General features: G+C 38.5%; 1 protein-coding gene across 1 annotated transcript; it reads left to right on the top strand.

The window, feature by feature from the left end:
* Positions 1-8,565: 8,565 nt before the first annotated feature.
* On the top strand, positions 8,566-15,746 carry LOC110923021 (probable phospholipid-transporting ATPase 4). The gene is made up of 10 exons (XM_022167214.2): positions 8,566-10,640; positions 11,886-11,996; positions 12,091-12,367; positions 13,137-13,225; positions 13,316-13,400; positions 13,487-13,696; positions 13,783-13,908; positions 14,150-14,248; positions 14,345-14,536; positions 14,948-15,746. Exons 1-10 carry the CDS (start codon positions 8,779-8,781, stop codon positions 15,656-15,658), a joined length of 3,762 nt encoding a protein of 1,253 aa, XP_022022906.1. The 5' UTR covers positions 8,566-8,778; the 3' UTR covers positions 15,659-15,746.
* The last annotated feature ends 1,324 nt before the right edge of the window (positions 15,747-17,070 follow it).

The following is a 17,070-nucleotide window of genomic DNA, read 5'->3' as shown; positions in this document are numbered from 1 at the left end:
GGTCAACTTTTTAAGTAATTAACGGAAACGCGTAAAAGACTCGGACAACATCGAACCGGTCACAGAGGTTTATGCCATCATGTAACCTGGTCCTAAGAGAGTCCTAAGGCATATCTATATTGCACTAAAACGGGTCAGAACTGAAGTCAAAGCAAAAGTCAAACTTTTGCGACATTCGGCTCCGAACCGGGTTAATATAGCAAATGGCCGAATCAAACGAGCGTAAACAAGTTTATATATTTATTATCATGTTTTATGAGTGTCTAAACAGGTTGCATATCGTTTATATTACAGATTATGCATAGATCGCAAAAATAGCTTTCTGTTGACTTTTTAAGTACACGTTTGACTTGACATTTGAACTAGTTAGAGTGGTGATCATGGGGAACCCTTTCAGAGGTTTATTACCCACATAAATACCAACACATAACCACTTTTGATTCGACAAGCGACCGAGCCATTAAGGTTTTATCTTGAAGTCAAACCGTAGTTATGACGGTTTGATTTTTAGCTATTAAACTAGGAAAAAAACTTAACCACAAAGGATTTAAATGACTTACAGAAGCTTGACACGAAATAGGATGCTAAGAGAAAGCTTTGAGGGCTCCAAGTATGATCAGAAGAGTGTGTTTGAGGTGTGGTGAAGATATGCACACAATGTGTCTATTTATAGTGTTCAAATGGCTCTTAGATCATTACACAATAGCCTACAAGTGATCATGGATGAATGGCATGTGTCTCTAGGTGTTATGGGTCGAGTAGGGGGCGCCCATGACTCTGGAAAACCCATCCATAATTGTTTTGCCGTTTAAAAGAGCCAACAGCCATATTTCTGTCGCTGGGCGTCGCTTACGGACCGTATGGCTTAGGCCTTACGGTCCGTAAGCCTGTAGCGGATCTGAGTTTAATCATTCACTTCCTTACGGTCCGTAAGGCATGACCCTTGCGGTCCGTAAGGGTTAAGAAAAATATCTTTTTTGAATCTTTTATAATGATTACGAAAATCTTTGGTAATTAATACCCTGACCTTTCGGGTTTGAAGGGGTAACTTGGCGAGATGGCCCTCGGTTAATTATAATTAAGGACCTCGCGTTATTTACCCGTGTTATTAAGCCCCCGGATAGTTTACTTATTATCCGAAAAGCCTTAATTTATATAATTGACGCTTTTAACCCCTCTCGTACGAATTTGGTCATAAGTTTCTCGTTTTAAAACGGAACTTCGCGGAACTTATATATTATATTTTAGTGAGCGTATTTTACTGTTACAAGGCTTCGGGTATGTCAAAGGGTCACTCAGAGGTATAATTAAACATGTGGACACAGTTAGCCCATCGCAGTTCGTAATCTCTCACTTTCTTCCGCGTTTCGCTTCCGTACGATCCATGATTTATTCGTTTGAAGGTACGAGCATCTTTTAGGGTTACTATATAGTATACTTACCCTTGTTTGACATTTATAACCCTCGAATTTACATACTTTCAAGGTTTGTCAATATTAGTCCTTTATTAAACATTAAATGCCACGTGTAGACTCAAGACACGTGTCAATACATCATTGGACTCAAAATTTCGAGGTGTTACAGTACCACTCTAGCATATTCAAAGAATGTCGAAGTATAACCGCGACACTCTACGCCTACTATACGATGGCTTAGGAACTTATTCGCCATTTGTTCCTTTATATATTCGGGACAGAATTTTCTTTCTACAAAATTCTTAAATTCTTCCCAGTTCATAGCATAGGCCATCCTTCTTCCTTTTGCTTGTAATACTGTGTTCCACCACTCTAGCGCCCCTTCTTTGAACAAATTTGACATATACATCACCTTATCTTCTTCGGCACATTTACTTATTGCAATTACCGCTTCGGTTTTCTCTAACCAAAGCAGTGTTGCAGTTGCCCCTTCATTACCTACAAATTCTGCTGGTTTACAGGCAAGGAATTCTTTGTAAGTGCAACCAGGCGTTGCAGCTTTCATTTTCTTAGGAAGTGGGGCCTGTCGTGGATTATTATCGTCATGATTGCCGCCTCCATTTATGCTGTTACTGTCGTTATCTTCCGGAGTACGTTTGCTAGGAATGATTTGTTGTGGTTCAGCAGGTTTCTGAGCAGCAGCCAGGATGGCTGGAATAGCATTAGCTATCCCTTGAGCAACAATGTTCTCGATATCTTGTCTAGTCATATACTGATTTTCCTGATTTTGCTCAGATTGGTTTACTTCATTAACTGGTTCATTATTAGCGTTTTCCATCTGATAATTATTATAAGTGTAAATTAGTAGTATCCAATAATTGATAGTTAGATATAACAAAATAATTACACATAAGCACATAAAATCTTACAACACATATATATAGCCAAAATCGTCGATGTCTCGACTTCTATTTTGTTTTATAGATTATATAGGCATCCATACACACTGTTTATCTTACAAGGTCTTATTTCCCATTTTACAGAGTTATATTTTACTATTACTGTTATGATAAAGACATACTTCCCAACCCCACTATTCTTTGGTCAACTGGCAGTTTAGTAGCGACGCTCCCTTTCGTCATATTTCCAGGAGATTTGTTCTCCCATTTACCGGATCCTATTCCCTGTACCTATCAGCTCTTCTCCGAACTGACGAAGTTCGGCTAAGTTTTCGTTGCTCATTGGAGGATTGGGGATAGGTTCTGGATCAAATTGAGGAAGGAAGGTATAAGGACTATTGATTATGTTTTGAAATTGCCAGTCATTCGTCCACCATTCTTCCATTTCACCTAAAGGTCGAGTGTGGATTAGAGGGTCTGGAATAGCTGGTTCCAGATTTATTGGAAGTTGGATTTCGGCCGGATAAGGGTAAAGATTGTTGTTGATAGGGCTAATGACATCACAATTTGCCAGTAGACGGTCTATTTCGTCTTGAAATGTGATTTCTTCAGGTTGTTTAGAGCTCTCTCCTACTTCTATTCCCTTTTGTTTAAAATTTTCTCTAGTTTCTATTTCTGCTGGTTTAGAACTCTCTCCGGTCTCGATTCCATTTCCTTTGTCTACAGGGTTTTCTACTTTGGGGAGTTTCCTAGTGGCTAGCCTCTTCCTGCGTACTTTCCTCCATCCTACATATCTTCTTCTTTTCTTAGGCTTTGCTTTTTCTGGAGGTGGAGCTTGAAATTCCAGGGGTTCCTCCACATCAGCAAAATAACCAGTAAAATCGTGAAAGATTTCGATTGGTACTGGGTATAGGTTGAGATTCTGAAATGCTTCAGATAGCTCATTTATGCTGTTTAGCATATATGCAAAATGCACAAAAATGCTGAGTTAAAATCTTATAAGGAAATCTAAACAAACATTTAGTTTTTTTATTGCATATTGAAAGACTAATTTTACAAAAGATAATGGAAAATTTAAACCACACTAGGATTTATTTATTTACGGAGTAGTAATTTTCTACTAGACCATGCTTATTGGTAGTTTAGAGGTTTACATTCTCTGCTACGGTAGCTAGCATATAAAGATTTGCCCATTTTTCATCTAATTTGTCTTCCCAAGGTGGACTATTGCCTAATTCCTGGATTTCCGGATTAAACCTCACTTTCTTGACTTGGGGTTTCTGGCTTTTCCTAATAATCGAATTTCTTTTCTCTGGGGTAAGAGGATTCTCATATTGTGCTTTACGGACAAAAATCCCTTCTTCCAGATTTGCCGGGTATTTGGAGGAAGAGGTTCCTTTTTCTGTGGGTGCAGTATCTAATTTGTGGTAGATAGCAGAAAGCCTTTGTTTACCCATACTGTAACAATTAATCAATTAATAAAACACATATTCACAGAATGGCAATTAGAAATTCCTAAGTATTTCTCAATTACTTTAATAGGCTAAAATCAGTAGTAAGCTTAAATCAGTGGCTCTGATACCACCCTTTCCTGTCACGGCCCTCGGCCCTGGTTTGACCAGGTCCAGAGCCGCGAGGCAGGAAATCCCGTGGTATTAAATTTTAAGCGACAGCGGAAGTCTTTTTAAAACAGGATCTTTTAATATTAAAACTGCCCGTTTACATAAATTAGGGATAAAACCTTGTAATTTACAATAAGGTGATTTCAGTGGGAAATCTTTATTTTACAAAACATGTTTCTTTATTTATTTATATTGAGCCACTTCTCTATGCTTGTAGTGCTTCACGGCACTTTTCTTGGATCACAATAGATCACCTGAAACATGTTTGAAAAAGGTTTTGTCAGCAGGGAAATACTGAGTGAATCATTCAGTTTACTGAAAATGACACATTGGTTATAAATTACAGTATTAAGAGCGATTACAATGTTTCTGATATCAAACCAACTACCCACGGTACTTTGTCACTCGACCCATTGGCCCTCTAATTGTCCAATGGTGTCTGTGATTATGGTCATATCACCCATTGGCTGCCCCAATGGTGAAGATTATCAAGTAATGTATACAAAACCCCACATACCGGCTGTAACTTGGTGATTACAAAGACTTAATCCCTGTAATTATAACTTTGAAAATAATTTGGAGTTTTGTAAAACAGTTGATAAAAAGAGAATGACTCACATTGCAGATTTAACGAGCAGTGTATAAGCCTACTGATTAGCCTTAATTAACCTAATTTAAATAACAATGCACACAAACGCGGTTAGTAACTAATACAGTAGTTACGTCAATTCACGAGATTAAACCCTCACAACGATTAATAAAGTGCAATACTTAACAATTCAGCGGATTCACAACGAATGACAGAGTATAGTCCGAGTTCGGACAGCACTCAAACATTCAAGTCGAAATCACGATGAATAACAAAGTATAAACTCAATTTGAGCAGCACTCAAACAATCGTTGGATAGTTACAATCGATCGGACATTGAATCGTAATAGCGATCAAGTTATTACCCTGTTTTACGGCAGTATTTCGAGATTTGTGTGTGGTGTGGACTGTTTCTGCTATAACTCAGCGTCTAATTTGAGTTTTATCGTCGTTCAAATGCCAAATTTCAATTGCCAATGCCCTCTATTTATACACGAATTTTGACCCCCCTCGCGTGACGCGAGGGGTATCCCTTGGGGCTTCGCGTAGCGGGAGGGGTCACCTATTTTCTATAGGTAGCCACGTTCCTAACTAGGCTTGCTGAATTGACAGTTTCGTAAAATTCGGTTTTGATAAATAGTTATGTGGATAATCGTAACTAGGGTTTTACCTCCCCTGAGTTTTAGGGGCCCTGATCCTGATTCTGATTGTTCTGAAAATTTTAGGGTTTATGCAGAATCACTTGGGGTATCTCAATTAGGGTTTCCTTAATAGATAATTAACATACTAAGTATTAATTTTAGTGAGAGTTGTTACAGTATACTTGAAACCCGACACAAACGGGACGGGTATACCCGATACCCGACGGGTATTGGGCCGGGTATGGGATTAGTTTTAAAAATTTTCGCGGGTATGGTCCGAGAATGGGATTAGGTGATACCCGAACCGATTACCCAAAATCACATGTCCGTTTACCCGAACTATATACCCGAATTTTTTAATTTATATGTTTTTTCATTGACATTTGTCTATTAGTGATTTGTTTTAATTTATATTTTTTTCATCACTCGCTTCAACAAGGAGTGTCTAGAGATTGGAGGTGTCAGCGAAGATATAATGCGCGCCCACTTCAAAAAGGCTATCTGTTGTGATAGTCTAATCAGGACTATCACAGGAAAAGACGGTATGCCCAAAGAATGGGACAAACTCATGGCAGCAGCAAAGATTGTTGCGCAGACTGAAGAATCATTGGCAGAGCCAAGAACTCTTACTCTGAATATCGTTTTTCAAGAGCAAACTCGCGCGACAATAGCAGGCGAAACAGAAACAGAAACCCTGGCTGGAAGGCAGGCCAGTCCAGCGGTTATGAAGAGAGGCCTCGCTTTAAAGAAGACGCGCGAGACACAATTGACCGCATCGGCTATCGCAAGGCCGTCAAGAATGAAAACAGAGAAACACTGAACTCCGCTCATTAAAACACATAAAGATGTGCTCATGACGGAGAACCACGACTTTAAGGCACCAAAGCTTATGACGAACAAGAAGGGGCAAAACCCGAATCTTTATTACGACTATAATATACCAATTATTTGTAAGTAAGTTGTACATTAATCGTCTACAATTATGTAAAAGGATTCATACTCTACAATAGTTGGGTTGGGACAGACTCATCGAGTTGTTTCTTTTAGTACAAGCGAGCGAAGAGGGAAAAGGGAATGGGATATGAGTTTGGCTCACCACCACCTTGAATCCTTCAAACCTCATGTCAACTCGTAGTGCCACATCTAACGCCATCATTAATGTTGTGTGTCCTCCAAGTCATCATTGATTTATTGGTTGCAACGACAACTATTGATGAACGATTTTCTGCAATGTTGTATGTGAAGTCAGATTTGCTCTATCGGATTGGTGGCCAGTTTAACTATGAACGTTTGTTGCGTTTATTTGTAGAAAAAGAACTAGCGAACAATCCCAAACCTCGTTTTCCAAATTTGAAAACACATTCGTCTGTACTAACATTGCAAGTTTAGATAACTGTAAAAAAAATTTCTTCTTAGGGTGTCCGGAGTGGGCGGCAAACCCACTCGGCAAAGCGGTTTACCGCCACCAGTGGGTTTTGCCGATCGGTGAACATGGATAGGCGGTAAAGGTTTGCAGATGCGTGAAGTGTTTATTATTAAATATTTTTAGTTAAAAAAAGTTTACAAATTCATGAAGTGTCTAACCATTGCCAACACTTTTCAGCATAGTTTAAACTCTTAAAGTTGAATGACATGACACACTTTTATTGGTTGATTTTAAAATTTATCATAATAAAGTGTTTAAGCACATATATAGTGGGGTATAGTGTAGAATAATGTCTAGGATTATGTATGCAATAAATAAATGTGGATAAATCAACCAATTGAGCTATGTGTCTTAAATAGTCATGTGAGGGAACAATTCCCATCATTTGTTTAAGAGACTGAGACAGATGGATTTGCACGTTTCAGTATTGAATAGGTGGTTTCAAATCAACAATCAATCAAGATATACGTGGGTGTATCTTTGAACCAAATATGTACGAAATCCAGACTCAAGGATCGAGGTAAATGTATATATTTCTAAGGCAGGAAGGTATGGTGAGCCTCATCCTAAGGAGATGGGCTGCTACATCACCGGCACGTAAGCGGGAGCCTAAAGGGAATGGACCTAAGGGGTGGGGGATGAACCCCTTTATATATGTATGTATAGACGTGTGTGTGGGAGTGAGGGACGACGAGCTCGGCTGTGAGCGGACGGAGAAGACGGGCCTAGCCCGGCGCCGGAGCAGGGGGTGGGGGAGCCGGGGTGGCGAGCAGCGGACGGGCATGGGGTGGGCCCCCATACCTTCTAGTCTAACAATTGTGCTGTTTTAAATTACTGCTTATAACATGGATGAGCATTTATGAGTACTACATGATAAATAACTTTATGTCTAAGGGTGTAAGGGGTGCTCACTTAAGAGGTGAGTCCCCTCTCTTACGCCCAACCAATCCTCGTGTGCCACGTCAACTCCCCTCTTAAACTCCCCTAACACCCTAAATTGATGGCGGCACTCCCCTCTTAGGTGAATTGGTTTTTTTTTTTTTTTTAAAAAAAAAAGGAAACTTTTGATTGGTCCCCTCATCCCTCTCTCCTCCCCCTCTCTTCGGCAGCTCCCCACCGGTTTCCTCCCTCTCTCTACCTCACCGCATGGATGGCGGTGCTTGTCCCGCTCGGCAAAAGGGGTCCCTGATATGAAATCGGTGGGTACCTCGTGTACCCTAAGTTCCATATTTATTTTTAAACTAATATAATTTTGATGAATTTCCTAATAAATTCTTAAACATACATCTTGTAAAAATGGATTAATATACACTTATAACCTGTGTTGTAAAAATCCATAGGCGCTAGTCGGTCGGTGTTGTACCGACTAGCGATTAATCGAAATTAATAGAGATTAACCGGATTAGCATTTTTATATGTAATTTTTAGTTATACACACACACACACATTTTTGTATGTGTTTTTTTTTAAAGTAGCTATGTTTTAACCTATCATTGGTCCATTTTAAGTAATTGGCGGAAATTTATCAGGTTTAATCGAAATTTGGATGGGATCTAGCCAAAATTTGGCCAGAACAGAACCGCCATTGAACGTCTAGCATTTAATCGACCATTAATCAGCGAAGCTTCATCTAGTAATTAATTAGCGACTAATCGAGATTTTTATAACCATACTTATAAGTTATAACAAAGGTGATGTACCAATACCACCACCCTTTGTCTCTTACCTTTTGTTTGTTACTTTAGATATCATATTTTTTTCATTCTTTGCTTGATACATTGTTGATGACATTATATAATAATGGTACAAAAGATTGAATATTTTATATTAAACCATTTTTCTGAACGGCAAACATTGAATATTTTTTATATTTAAATTATTATTTTATTCATAACATAATCAATTTGATATACCCGTTGCTTCCTTTGACTAATCAACTCATAACAATCTCCACACATATAGAAAAATACAATGTTATGTACAGTACAGGCCTGCATGAACTACACAAGATCCAAGAAACTCCAAATTTCAGCATTTTAGAAGATTCCAACTCTAAACTTCACACAAAAACAAACAAAATTTTCACAAATTCAACATTCTTCATCTTCATCTTCAATATGTACAGTTTCTTGCTACAAGAATCAACAAAAACAACCACCCATTAACCACCATACACACACCCAAAAATGCCCACACAACAATCTCCAAACAATCATCAACAAACAAACAACAAAAAAAGATTAAAATGGAGCAATCTATACACATTCTCATGCTTCAAACCGCCGAAGAACAACCACCTGTCAGACTTCGGCCAGCCCGGGTTCACAAGAGTCGTGTTCTGCAACGACTCATCGAAACACAAAACCAAACCATACAAATATTGCAAGAATGATGTCACTACAACTAAGTACAATGTAATAACATTCCTCCCGAAATCGCTCTTTGAGCAGTTTCGTCGCGTGGCGAATTTATACTTCTTGTTGGTTGCTGCGTTGTCCGCTACTTCGTTAGCGCCTTTCTCGGCTTTGAGCTTGATTGCTCCATTGGTTTTTGTTGTTGGGGTGAGTATATTGAAAGAAGGCGTCGAAGATTGGCATCGGTTTCTTCAAGATCTCGAAGTGAATTCGAGGAAAGTTAGAGTTCATGTTGGTGATGGAAAGTTTGTTGATAGATCATGGAAAACGCTTCGGGTTGGAGACGTTGTGAAAGTGAATAAAAACGAGTATTTCCCGAGTGATCTCTTGTTGTTATCTTCTAGTTATGAAGATGGAGTTTGTTACGTCGAGACGATGAATTTAGATGGTGAAACAAACCTTAAAATCAAACGTTGCTTGGAGTGCACGTTACGGTTTGATGATGAGGCGAAGTTTGATGTGTTTAAGGCTGTTGTGAGATGTGAAGATCCGAATTCGAGTTTGTATACTTTTGTTGGGAATTTGGAGTTTGGGGAAAATATTGCTAACGAAGTTTCATTTCCTCTATCTACTTCTCAGTTTCTGCTTCGCGATTCGAAGCTTCAGAACACGGATTATGTTTATGGAGTTGTGGTTTTTACCGGTGGGGATACGAAAGTGGTGCGGAATTCGATGAAATCGCCGTCGAAGCGTAGCAGGGTGGAGAGAAAGATGGATCATGTGATCTATGTGTTGTTTTTCATGTTGCTTTTGATATCTTTAATAGCTTCAATTGGTTCTGTTGTGTATACAGATCAATGGTGGTACCTTCAGTTAATGGACGATACGGATGCGTCGTTCGATCCGGGTAACCCGCTAGTTTCGGGGTTTCTACAGTTCTTGCGGGCGCTTATATTGTACGGTTACTTGATTCCGATTTCGCTTTATGTGTCTATTGAGGTAGTTAAGTTTTTACAAGCTATGCTTATAAACAATGACCAACACTTGTTTGATGAAACATCTGGGAAAAAAGTCGAGGCTCGGACTTCGAATTTGAACGAGGAGCTCGGTCAGGTGGAGATGATTTTGAGCGATAAAACCGGGACGTTGACTTGTAATCAAATGGAGTTTAGGAAATGCTCGATTGAGGGGATATCGTATGGGGGTGATGTGAACGAGATTGTTCGTGCTGCTTCGCAGCGAATGAATATTGATATCGAGAGCTACCGGTTCAATCTAGACGGTGAGGATTCTACCCCGAGGGATAGTGTGGAAATGGTCGAGATTACATCGGATCAAGTTCTTGAGTCGAAGAACAGTGTCTTGGATGGTGAACATGATACGAAGAGTCTTCGTGATTCGGGTATTAAAGGGTTTAATTTCCGCGATAGAAGATTGATGAACAAGATGTGGATACATGGTTCAAATGTATGGGATATGATGATGTTTTTTAGAGTTATGGCTTTATGTCACACAGGCATACCTGTTGAAAATGAAGAACAACCAGGCAGCAATAAACTCAAATATGAAGCAGAGTCCCCTGAAGAAGTGACTTTTTTAATTGCTGCACAAGAATTTGGATTTCAGTTTTGTAGAAGAACTCAGTCTTCAATGTTTGTTAAAGAGATTGATCCTTCTGCTTCGGAAGTCGAAAGGTAAGTGCCTTCGATCCCTTCGTTAACATTTATCATCTGTAGTTAGCGTGTTTAAAGAAGTGGCGGATTTAGAAGAAAAATTAAAGGGTATCCCAATTTTTTTAACTATACATTCATAAAGTGAGGATTTTTTACCGTGCGTACATTCAGGGGTATTTTGCGCTTCGCTGAGAAATTTGAGGGGTAACTTAGGGATGAGCATTTGATACTGGGTACCGGTACCGAAATATTTTTGGTATCGATTCAGTTCCCACTTTTTGGTGTTTTCGGTACGGTACTTTCTGTTGGTACCGGTATTTTACCTTCAAATATCGTACCCACTATTTGTCGTTTTCGGTACCGGTACTTTTGGTTCGGTATGGTATGGTATGGTATTTTACCGAATTTTACCTTCAAATACTTGAATATTTTTGGTACCGGTACCCATATTTGGCGATTTTCGGTACTGGTACAAAGTTCATCCCTAGGGTAGCCTGTGCACCCCGGGATACACATAGATCCACCCCTAGTTTAAATTACATATTTATCTTGGTTTTAAAAAGCGCGCCCTAGGCGCGCCTAGGCGCAAGGCCTGGGGCTTTTTTGCTTCTCGCCTTGTGTAATTACAGGAAGCGACCAAAAGGCGCATTTTTTGATGTTTTTTTGTGGGCTTTTTGGCCTGAGGCGCGCGCCTCATGTAACTTAGGCGTTTTACTGCATAAAAATGTTGTACCTTAGTTTTTTGACTTGTACATGTAATTAAAATGGTATAAAAGCCTTACTTATAGCTATATTTTGGTTAAAGAAAGCTAAAAACCTATGGGATATGTATGGGATATATAAAAAAAATTATATAAACATCTTGCGCCTCGGGTATGAAAAGCCCACCGCTTTTGCGCTTCGCGTCTCAATTTTAGACCTCGTCGCTTTTGTGCGCCTCTCGCTTTTTAAAACCAAGATATTTATATAAGAGTATAAGACATGATAAGATGTGTGGGTCTTGCAGGTTGGGTAACGAGTCAAAATGAGTTCAGAATAAAACCGGTCATGTCGATATTATAAATAATCTATTTCTTAACAGAAACAATACTAGTTACTATTATAGTCTAAATATTTGAATAAACTGACATATGAGGTTGTGTACTTCCCATGTTCCCATTTTAGCAAACTTTTTTCTTTCTATTTGACCCGTTTAAGATAAAACGCAATCCAAATTAACTCGTGGGTTGAAATCCGACACTTTTAATTGCTAACCGTAAATTTCAGGGAATACAAGCTCTTGAACTTGTTAGAATTCAGTAGCTCTAGGAAAAGGATGTCAGTGATAGTACGCGATGAATCTGGTCAAATTTTCCTTTTCTGTAAAGGCGCGGATAAGTAAGTCTCTCTTTTCGGTTAAAAATATTCAATCCATTGAGCTCAAACACTACACTTTGTGTAAATATAAATTGTTTTTTTTTTTTTTTTGCAGTATTATATTTGATAGGCTAGGTGATGGTGGTAGGACATACCAACACGCTACAACTATGCACCTTGCAAACTATGCAGAAGACGGATTAAGAACAATGGTGTTTGCGTATAAAAAGATTAAAGACTCCGAGTATGAAGAATGGAGTTCATCGTTCTCCAAAGCTAAGGCCGTAATTGGTCCCGAAAGAGATGAATTGCTAGAAAATGTATCCGAAAACATTGAGAAAGATTTGGTGTTGTTAGGTGCTGTAGCTGTTGATGACAAGTTACAAGATGGGGTAAAATCTTGTTTTTCCTCCTTTTCATCTCTGTAAAAATATTTAAATATCTTTCTGAGGTGTCAAACACGTAAGAGTCAAATGGACCGCGCGAATTGGGTTGACTAGTCAACATTTTTTTGTTCCCTTTTCTTTTAATTCCTATAGGCTATAAGTATTTAATATATCAGATGTCTTTAGGGGTAAGAATCCTGTACATTAATCCAGAAGTGTGAGAAGTGTATTATAACACTATATATAACACTAGATAACACCATATAAACACCGTATAACACTATGTAACACCATATAACACTATGTAACACTATATAACACTATATAACAAATATAACACTATACATCTATCATAGACATGCTATCAGACAAAATATAGTGTTATATTTGTTATATAGTGTTATATAGTGTTACATAGTGTTATATGGTGTTACATAGTGTTATACGTTGTTTATATGGTGTTATATAGTGTTATATATTGTGTTATAATACACTTCTCACATTTCTGGATTAATGTACAGGATACTCAAACATGTCTTTAGAACTATATTATTAAGATATTAATCTAATTACTTTTAAATAAAGTGATCTAAGAGGTTGTAAGCATTTAAATCTAGTGTTTTTCCTATTTGACCCGTTTCATTTTTAAGTAAGATTTTTGAGATTTACGCGTTTGACCTGTCAGAGATAAAATATGACCCAAATCAGTCGTTTTATATATGTACGGTTACGGGTTGAAATTGTCATCGATATCACTTTTTAACATCGATATCAGGTTGCAGAATGCATAGATAAACTTGCACAAGCAGGGCTCAAAATATGGCTCCTCACCGGAGACAAGAAGGAAACTGCTGTAAATATCGGGTGAGAATTATAAATTTTTATAAATCAAGTGGAATCATCATTTAAGAAGTTCTATAAATTTCTCATTTTTTTTTCGATTTTGTTGGTCAGATTTGCTTCTAGTTTGCTTAGGCATGATATGCATCTGTTTCATCTAAGTTTAAGCCGAGACGTTGAATCTAAAAACCAATTAAAGGTGAGTATCATGCACTTAGTTTGTGTCAATGTATTTGATCTGCAATTTGACTTAAGGGAATGATTCAACATTTTGTAGCTTTTCAGGCTATGAAAGACGACATATTAAATCAAATCGAGGCTTCTCGTCAAGTAATAATAAATGAAAAAACCAAAGATGACCCGTTTGCTCTTGTGGTCGATGGGAAAGCTCTTGAAATTGCTTTGAGGAACGACATACAAGACAACTTTTTGCAGCTGGCGGTTACTTGTGCGTCGGTTATATGCTGTCGTGTCTCACCAAAACAGAAAGCATTGGTATGCTCGATTCATCTTGGTTCGTAGCCCACAAAAAAAAAAAAAGTGGCATGACATTTAACTTTGTGTTTTATGTGAAAACTTAGATTACTCGATTAGTGAAGAAATACACAGGCAAGATGACACTGGCGATTGGAGATGGAGCTAATGACGTTGGCATGATTCAAGAAGCTGATATTGGAATCGGGATCAGTGGCATGGAAGGAATGCAGGTATGATCACTTTGTTGATAAGCAGGGGCGATGCTTTGAAGGGGCCGAGAGGGGCGCCCGACCCCCTGAACTTTTCGGCCAGTAGTGTTAAATATGTAGTTTTCGTATAGAAATTTTTGGGTATATACGTTTTCGACCCCCCCCCCCCTTCCCCCCCCTAAAAAATTTCAAGCTTCGCCACTGTTGATAAGCATGAATGTTTACGTTATGGTGTTAAATCAAACTTTGACACCACATGCAGGCTGTTATGGCAAGTGACTTCTCGATACCTCAGTTTAGATTCTTGGAACGGTTACTTATCGTACATGGGCACTGGTGTTACAAGAGAATCTCCAAAATGGTCTTTACCAATCTTCAGTATATTCTTGATGTATATATATATATATGTGTGTGTGTGTGTGTATGATTACTTACATTTTATTGTTTCTTACTGCAGATTCTCTATTTTGTATACAAAAATATCGTGTTCGGTCTTACCTTATTCTACTATGAAATGTACTCCAGATTCTCGGGGGATGTTTTATACGACGGATGGTATATGGTTATGTTCAATCTTTTTCTAACATCCCTTCCTGTCATATCGCTAGGCGTCCTCGAGCAAGATGTATCTTCAGATATTTGCCTTCAGGTATACTCATTATGCTGTTTCTAACCATAGTTGTCAATAGCGGCTATAGCGACCACTATAGCGCGTTATGTAGCGAAGCGACCAAGTGTCGCTATAGCTATAAAATAGCTGGATTCATAGGTTTTTGTTAAATATACATGTAAAATAGCATATATACCAAGGTATTTTGATATAATATACATATAAAAATTTTCAAGATTCTTTTTCTAGTGTATGGCTATATATAAAATAGCGGTCGTCATTTGTCGCTATTCGCTATGTAGCATATAGGTCCCTTGTCGCTACTTGTCGCTATTCGCTATTAACAACTATGTTTCTAACTATAAAAGTGATCAAATTACTATCGTATACACCAATCAAGATCTTCATATGCCATACGTGTTCTAACTTCACTTGTTTCTTGATGCACAGTTTCCGGCCCTATATCAACAAGGACAAAAGGGTATTTTCTTTAGTTGGAAACGAATAATCGGGTGGATGGGAAACGGGATACTTACATCGTTAGTCATATCCATCTTAAACGTCTACGTTCTTTCTCCGTCAGCATTCAGAAAAGGAGGACAAGTAGTAGACATTGCACATTTAGGACTTACCACATACACCACCATTGTGTGGACAGTTAACTGTCAAATCGCTCTAATCATCACTCATTTCACTTGGATCCAACATATCTTCATTTGGGGAAGCATCTTCAGTTGGTACATTTTCTTACTCTTTTACGGCGCACTTCCACCCGAATACTCAAAGAGAGAATACAAACTCCTTATAGAAGCTGTGGGCCCCGCACCCATGTACTGGATCGTTGTATTATTAGTTGTAGTTATATCTCTCCTTCCATACTTCATATACATGGTCATCCAGAGGTCGTTTTATCCCATGGATGACCATGTAATTCAGGAAATGAAGTACGGAAGGAAAGTTGTTGTAGATGATGAGATGTGGTTGAGAGAAGAGAAGAGCTCAAGGAAGCCGACCCAGATCGGGTTTTCAGCTAGAGTTGATGCAAAAATCCTTTATTTAAAGGATCAACTACACAGGAAAAAAATGTTTATTATTAAGTCGATCACGAATAGTCCTATTAGGCGATCAATATCCACTAACCCATTAGAAAATAGAGATTGATATACAATCACAACAACGTGAATCGTTGTAGAACACGCGTGGTGATTCATACACACTTGTTTCTCAATTGTTCAAAGGCATTATATGATTATATAGAGAAAATTTTTAGATATGTGGTGCTTCATGATTAACATGTGATGCTGGATTAATCTCAAGTGGTTTTTATCTGCTGTATTGATCATAGGCTTTCATGGTTACTGTTGGTAAAAATTGTCAGATCTAGTGTATAGTGGCGAAGCTTGAGATTTCCGACGGGGGGGGGGGGGGGGTTGAAAACGTATATACCAAAAAATTTATATAGAATCAGGGGGTCGAAAACGTATATACCCAAAAATTTCTATACAAAAACCACATATATTACACTACTAAGCAAAAAATTCGGAGGGTCGGACATATAAATATCCAAGTCCAACAACATCTTTATAATCTTAGCCCAATCTCTCTAGTTGGGCCCCATATTGTCCAGTCCAACATTACCAAAATGACTTTGAGCATTCTTTGAAGAATATTTTTTCTTTTCCTCCTGGAGTCAGAAGTTTAAGCTCTTTCATCTTTGCTCCAAATATAAAGATGCATGATGCATAACTTATTAAATGTAGGTCCCTGTTTCGCGGAGGATTACGAACCTAAACCTTGTTATACAAACCTACTAGCGAGTGCGGAATCCAAGCTAGCAAGCAAACCGAGTTAGTAGCAAGTAGAGAAACAAACACACAAAGATTCACCGATTAACACTAGTCGTATTAATGCAAATGAAGGTTCGGTTACAAGCTCAATGTTTACAGAAGTGTTCTATAAACTCTCTAAGTGTGTGTGTGAGTTCTGGGCAGAATGCTCTCTAAGCTTCTATCTCTCGGGTGTGTGAAAATGGCAGAACTCTAAAACTCTCAACACATGCATGGGTATATATACCCAGCTCAGCAGGTCTGCTCGAAGGATTCGACAGATGGTCCGAAGGATCATCTGTCGACCACATGTTACACGAAAGATCAGCATGCACCTCGAAGGATCATCCTTCGAGGTCTAATGGTCGAACCATGATCGAACCATATCTTTCGATCACCTCGAAGGATCAGGTGTATCCTTCGAGGCTATCCTTCGATCAGAACATGTTTCAACTGTTGACTAAGTTAAACCGGAGGATGGTTGACTTGGTCAACTTACAACACAAATCAGGACATCGTTACATACAGACCGAATACAGACAAAGTACAGACACAAGTGCACCAACAAACTCCCCCTTGGCTGTAGCTTTGTCTTTGATCTCTAAGCTTTGTCTTGTTCTTCTAAAAGTGTAGACTCGTCTTGAACTTCGACGGTCTTTGGTTTTCAAGTCTTCAAGACTCTGATGTCCTATCATGTCTTCAATGTCGGAGGATCTTCAAAGTCTTCACGTCTTGAAAGCAGAGAGT

This window comes from Helianthus annuus, chromosome 17 (genome assembly GCF_002127325.2).
Source record: "Helianthus annuus cultivar XRQ/B chromosome 17, HanXRQr2.0-SUNRISE, whole genome shotgun sequence".
NCBI classification, from domain to species: domain Eukaryota; kingdom Viridiplantae; phylum Streptophyta; class Magnoliopsida; order Asterales; family Asteraceae; genus Helianthus; species Helianthus annuus.
Note: the sequence above shows the minus strand (reverse complement) of the source record. Positions and strands in the feature narration are given on the sequence as shown.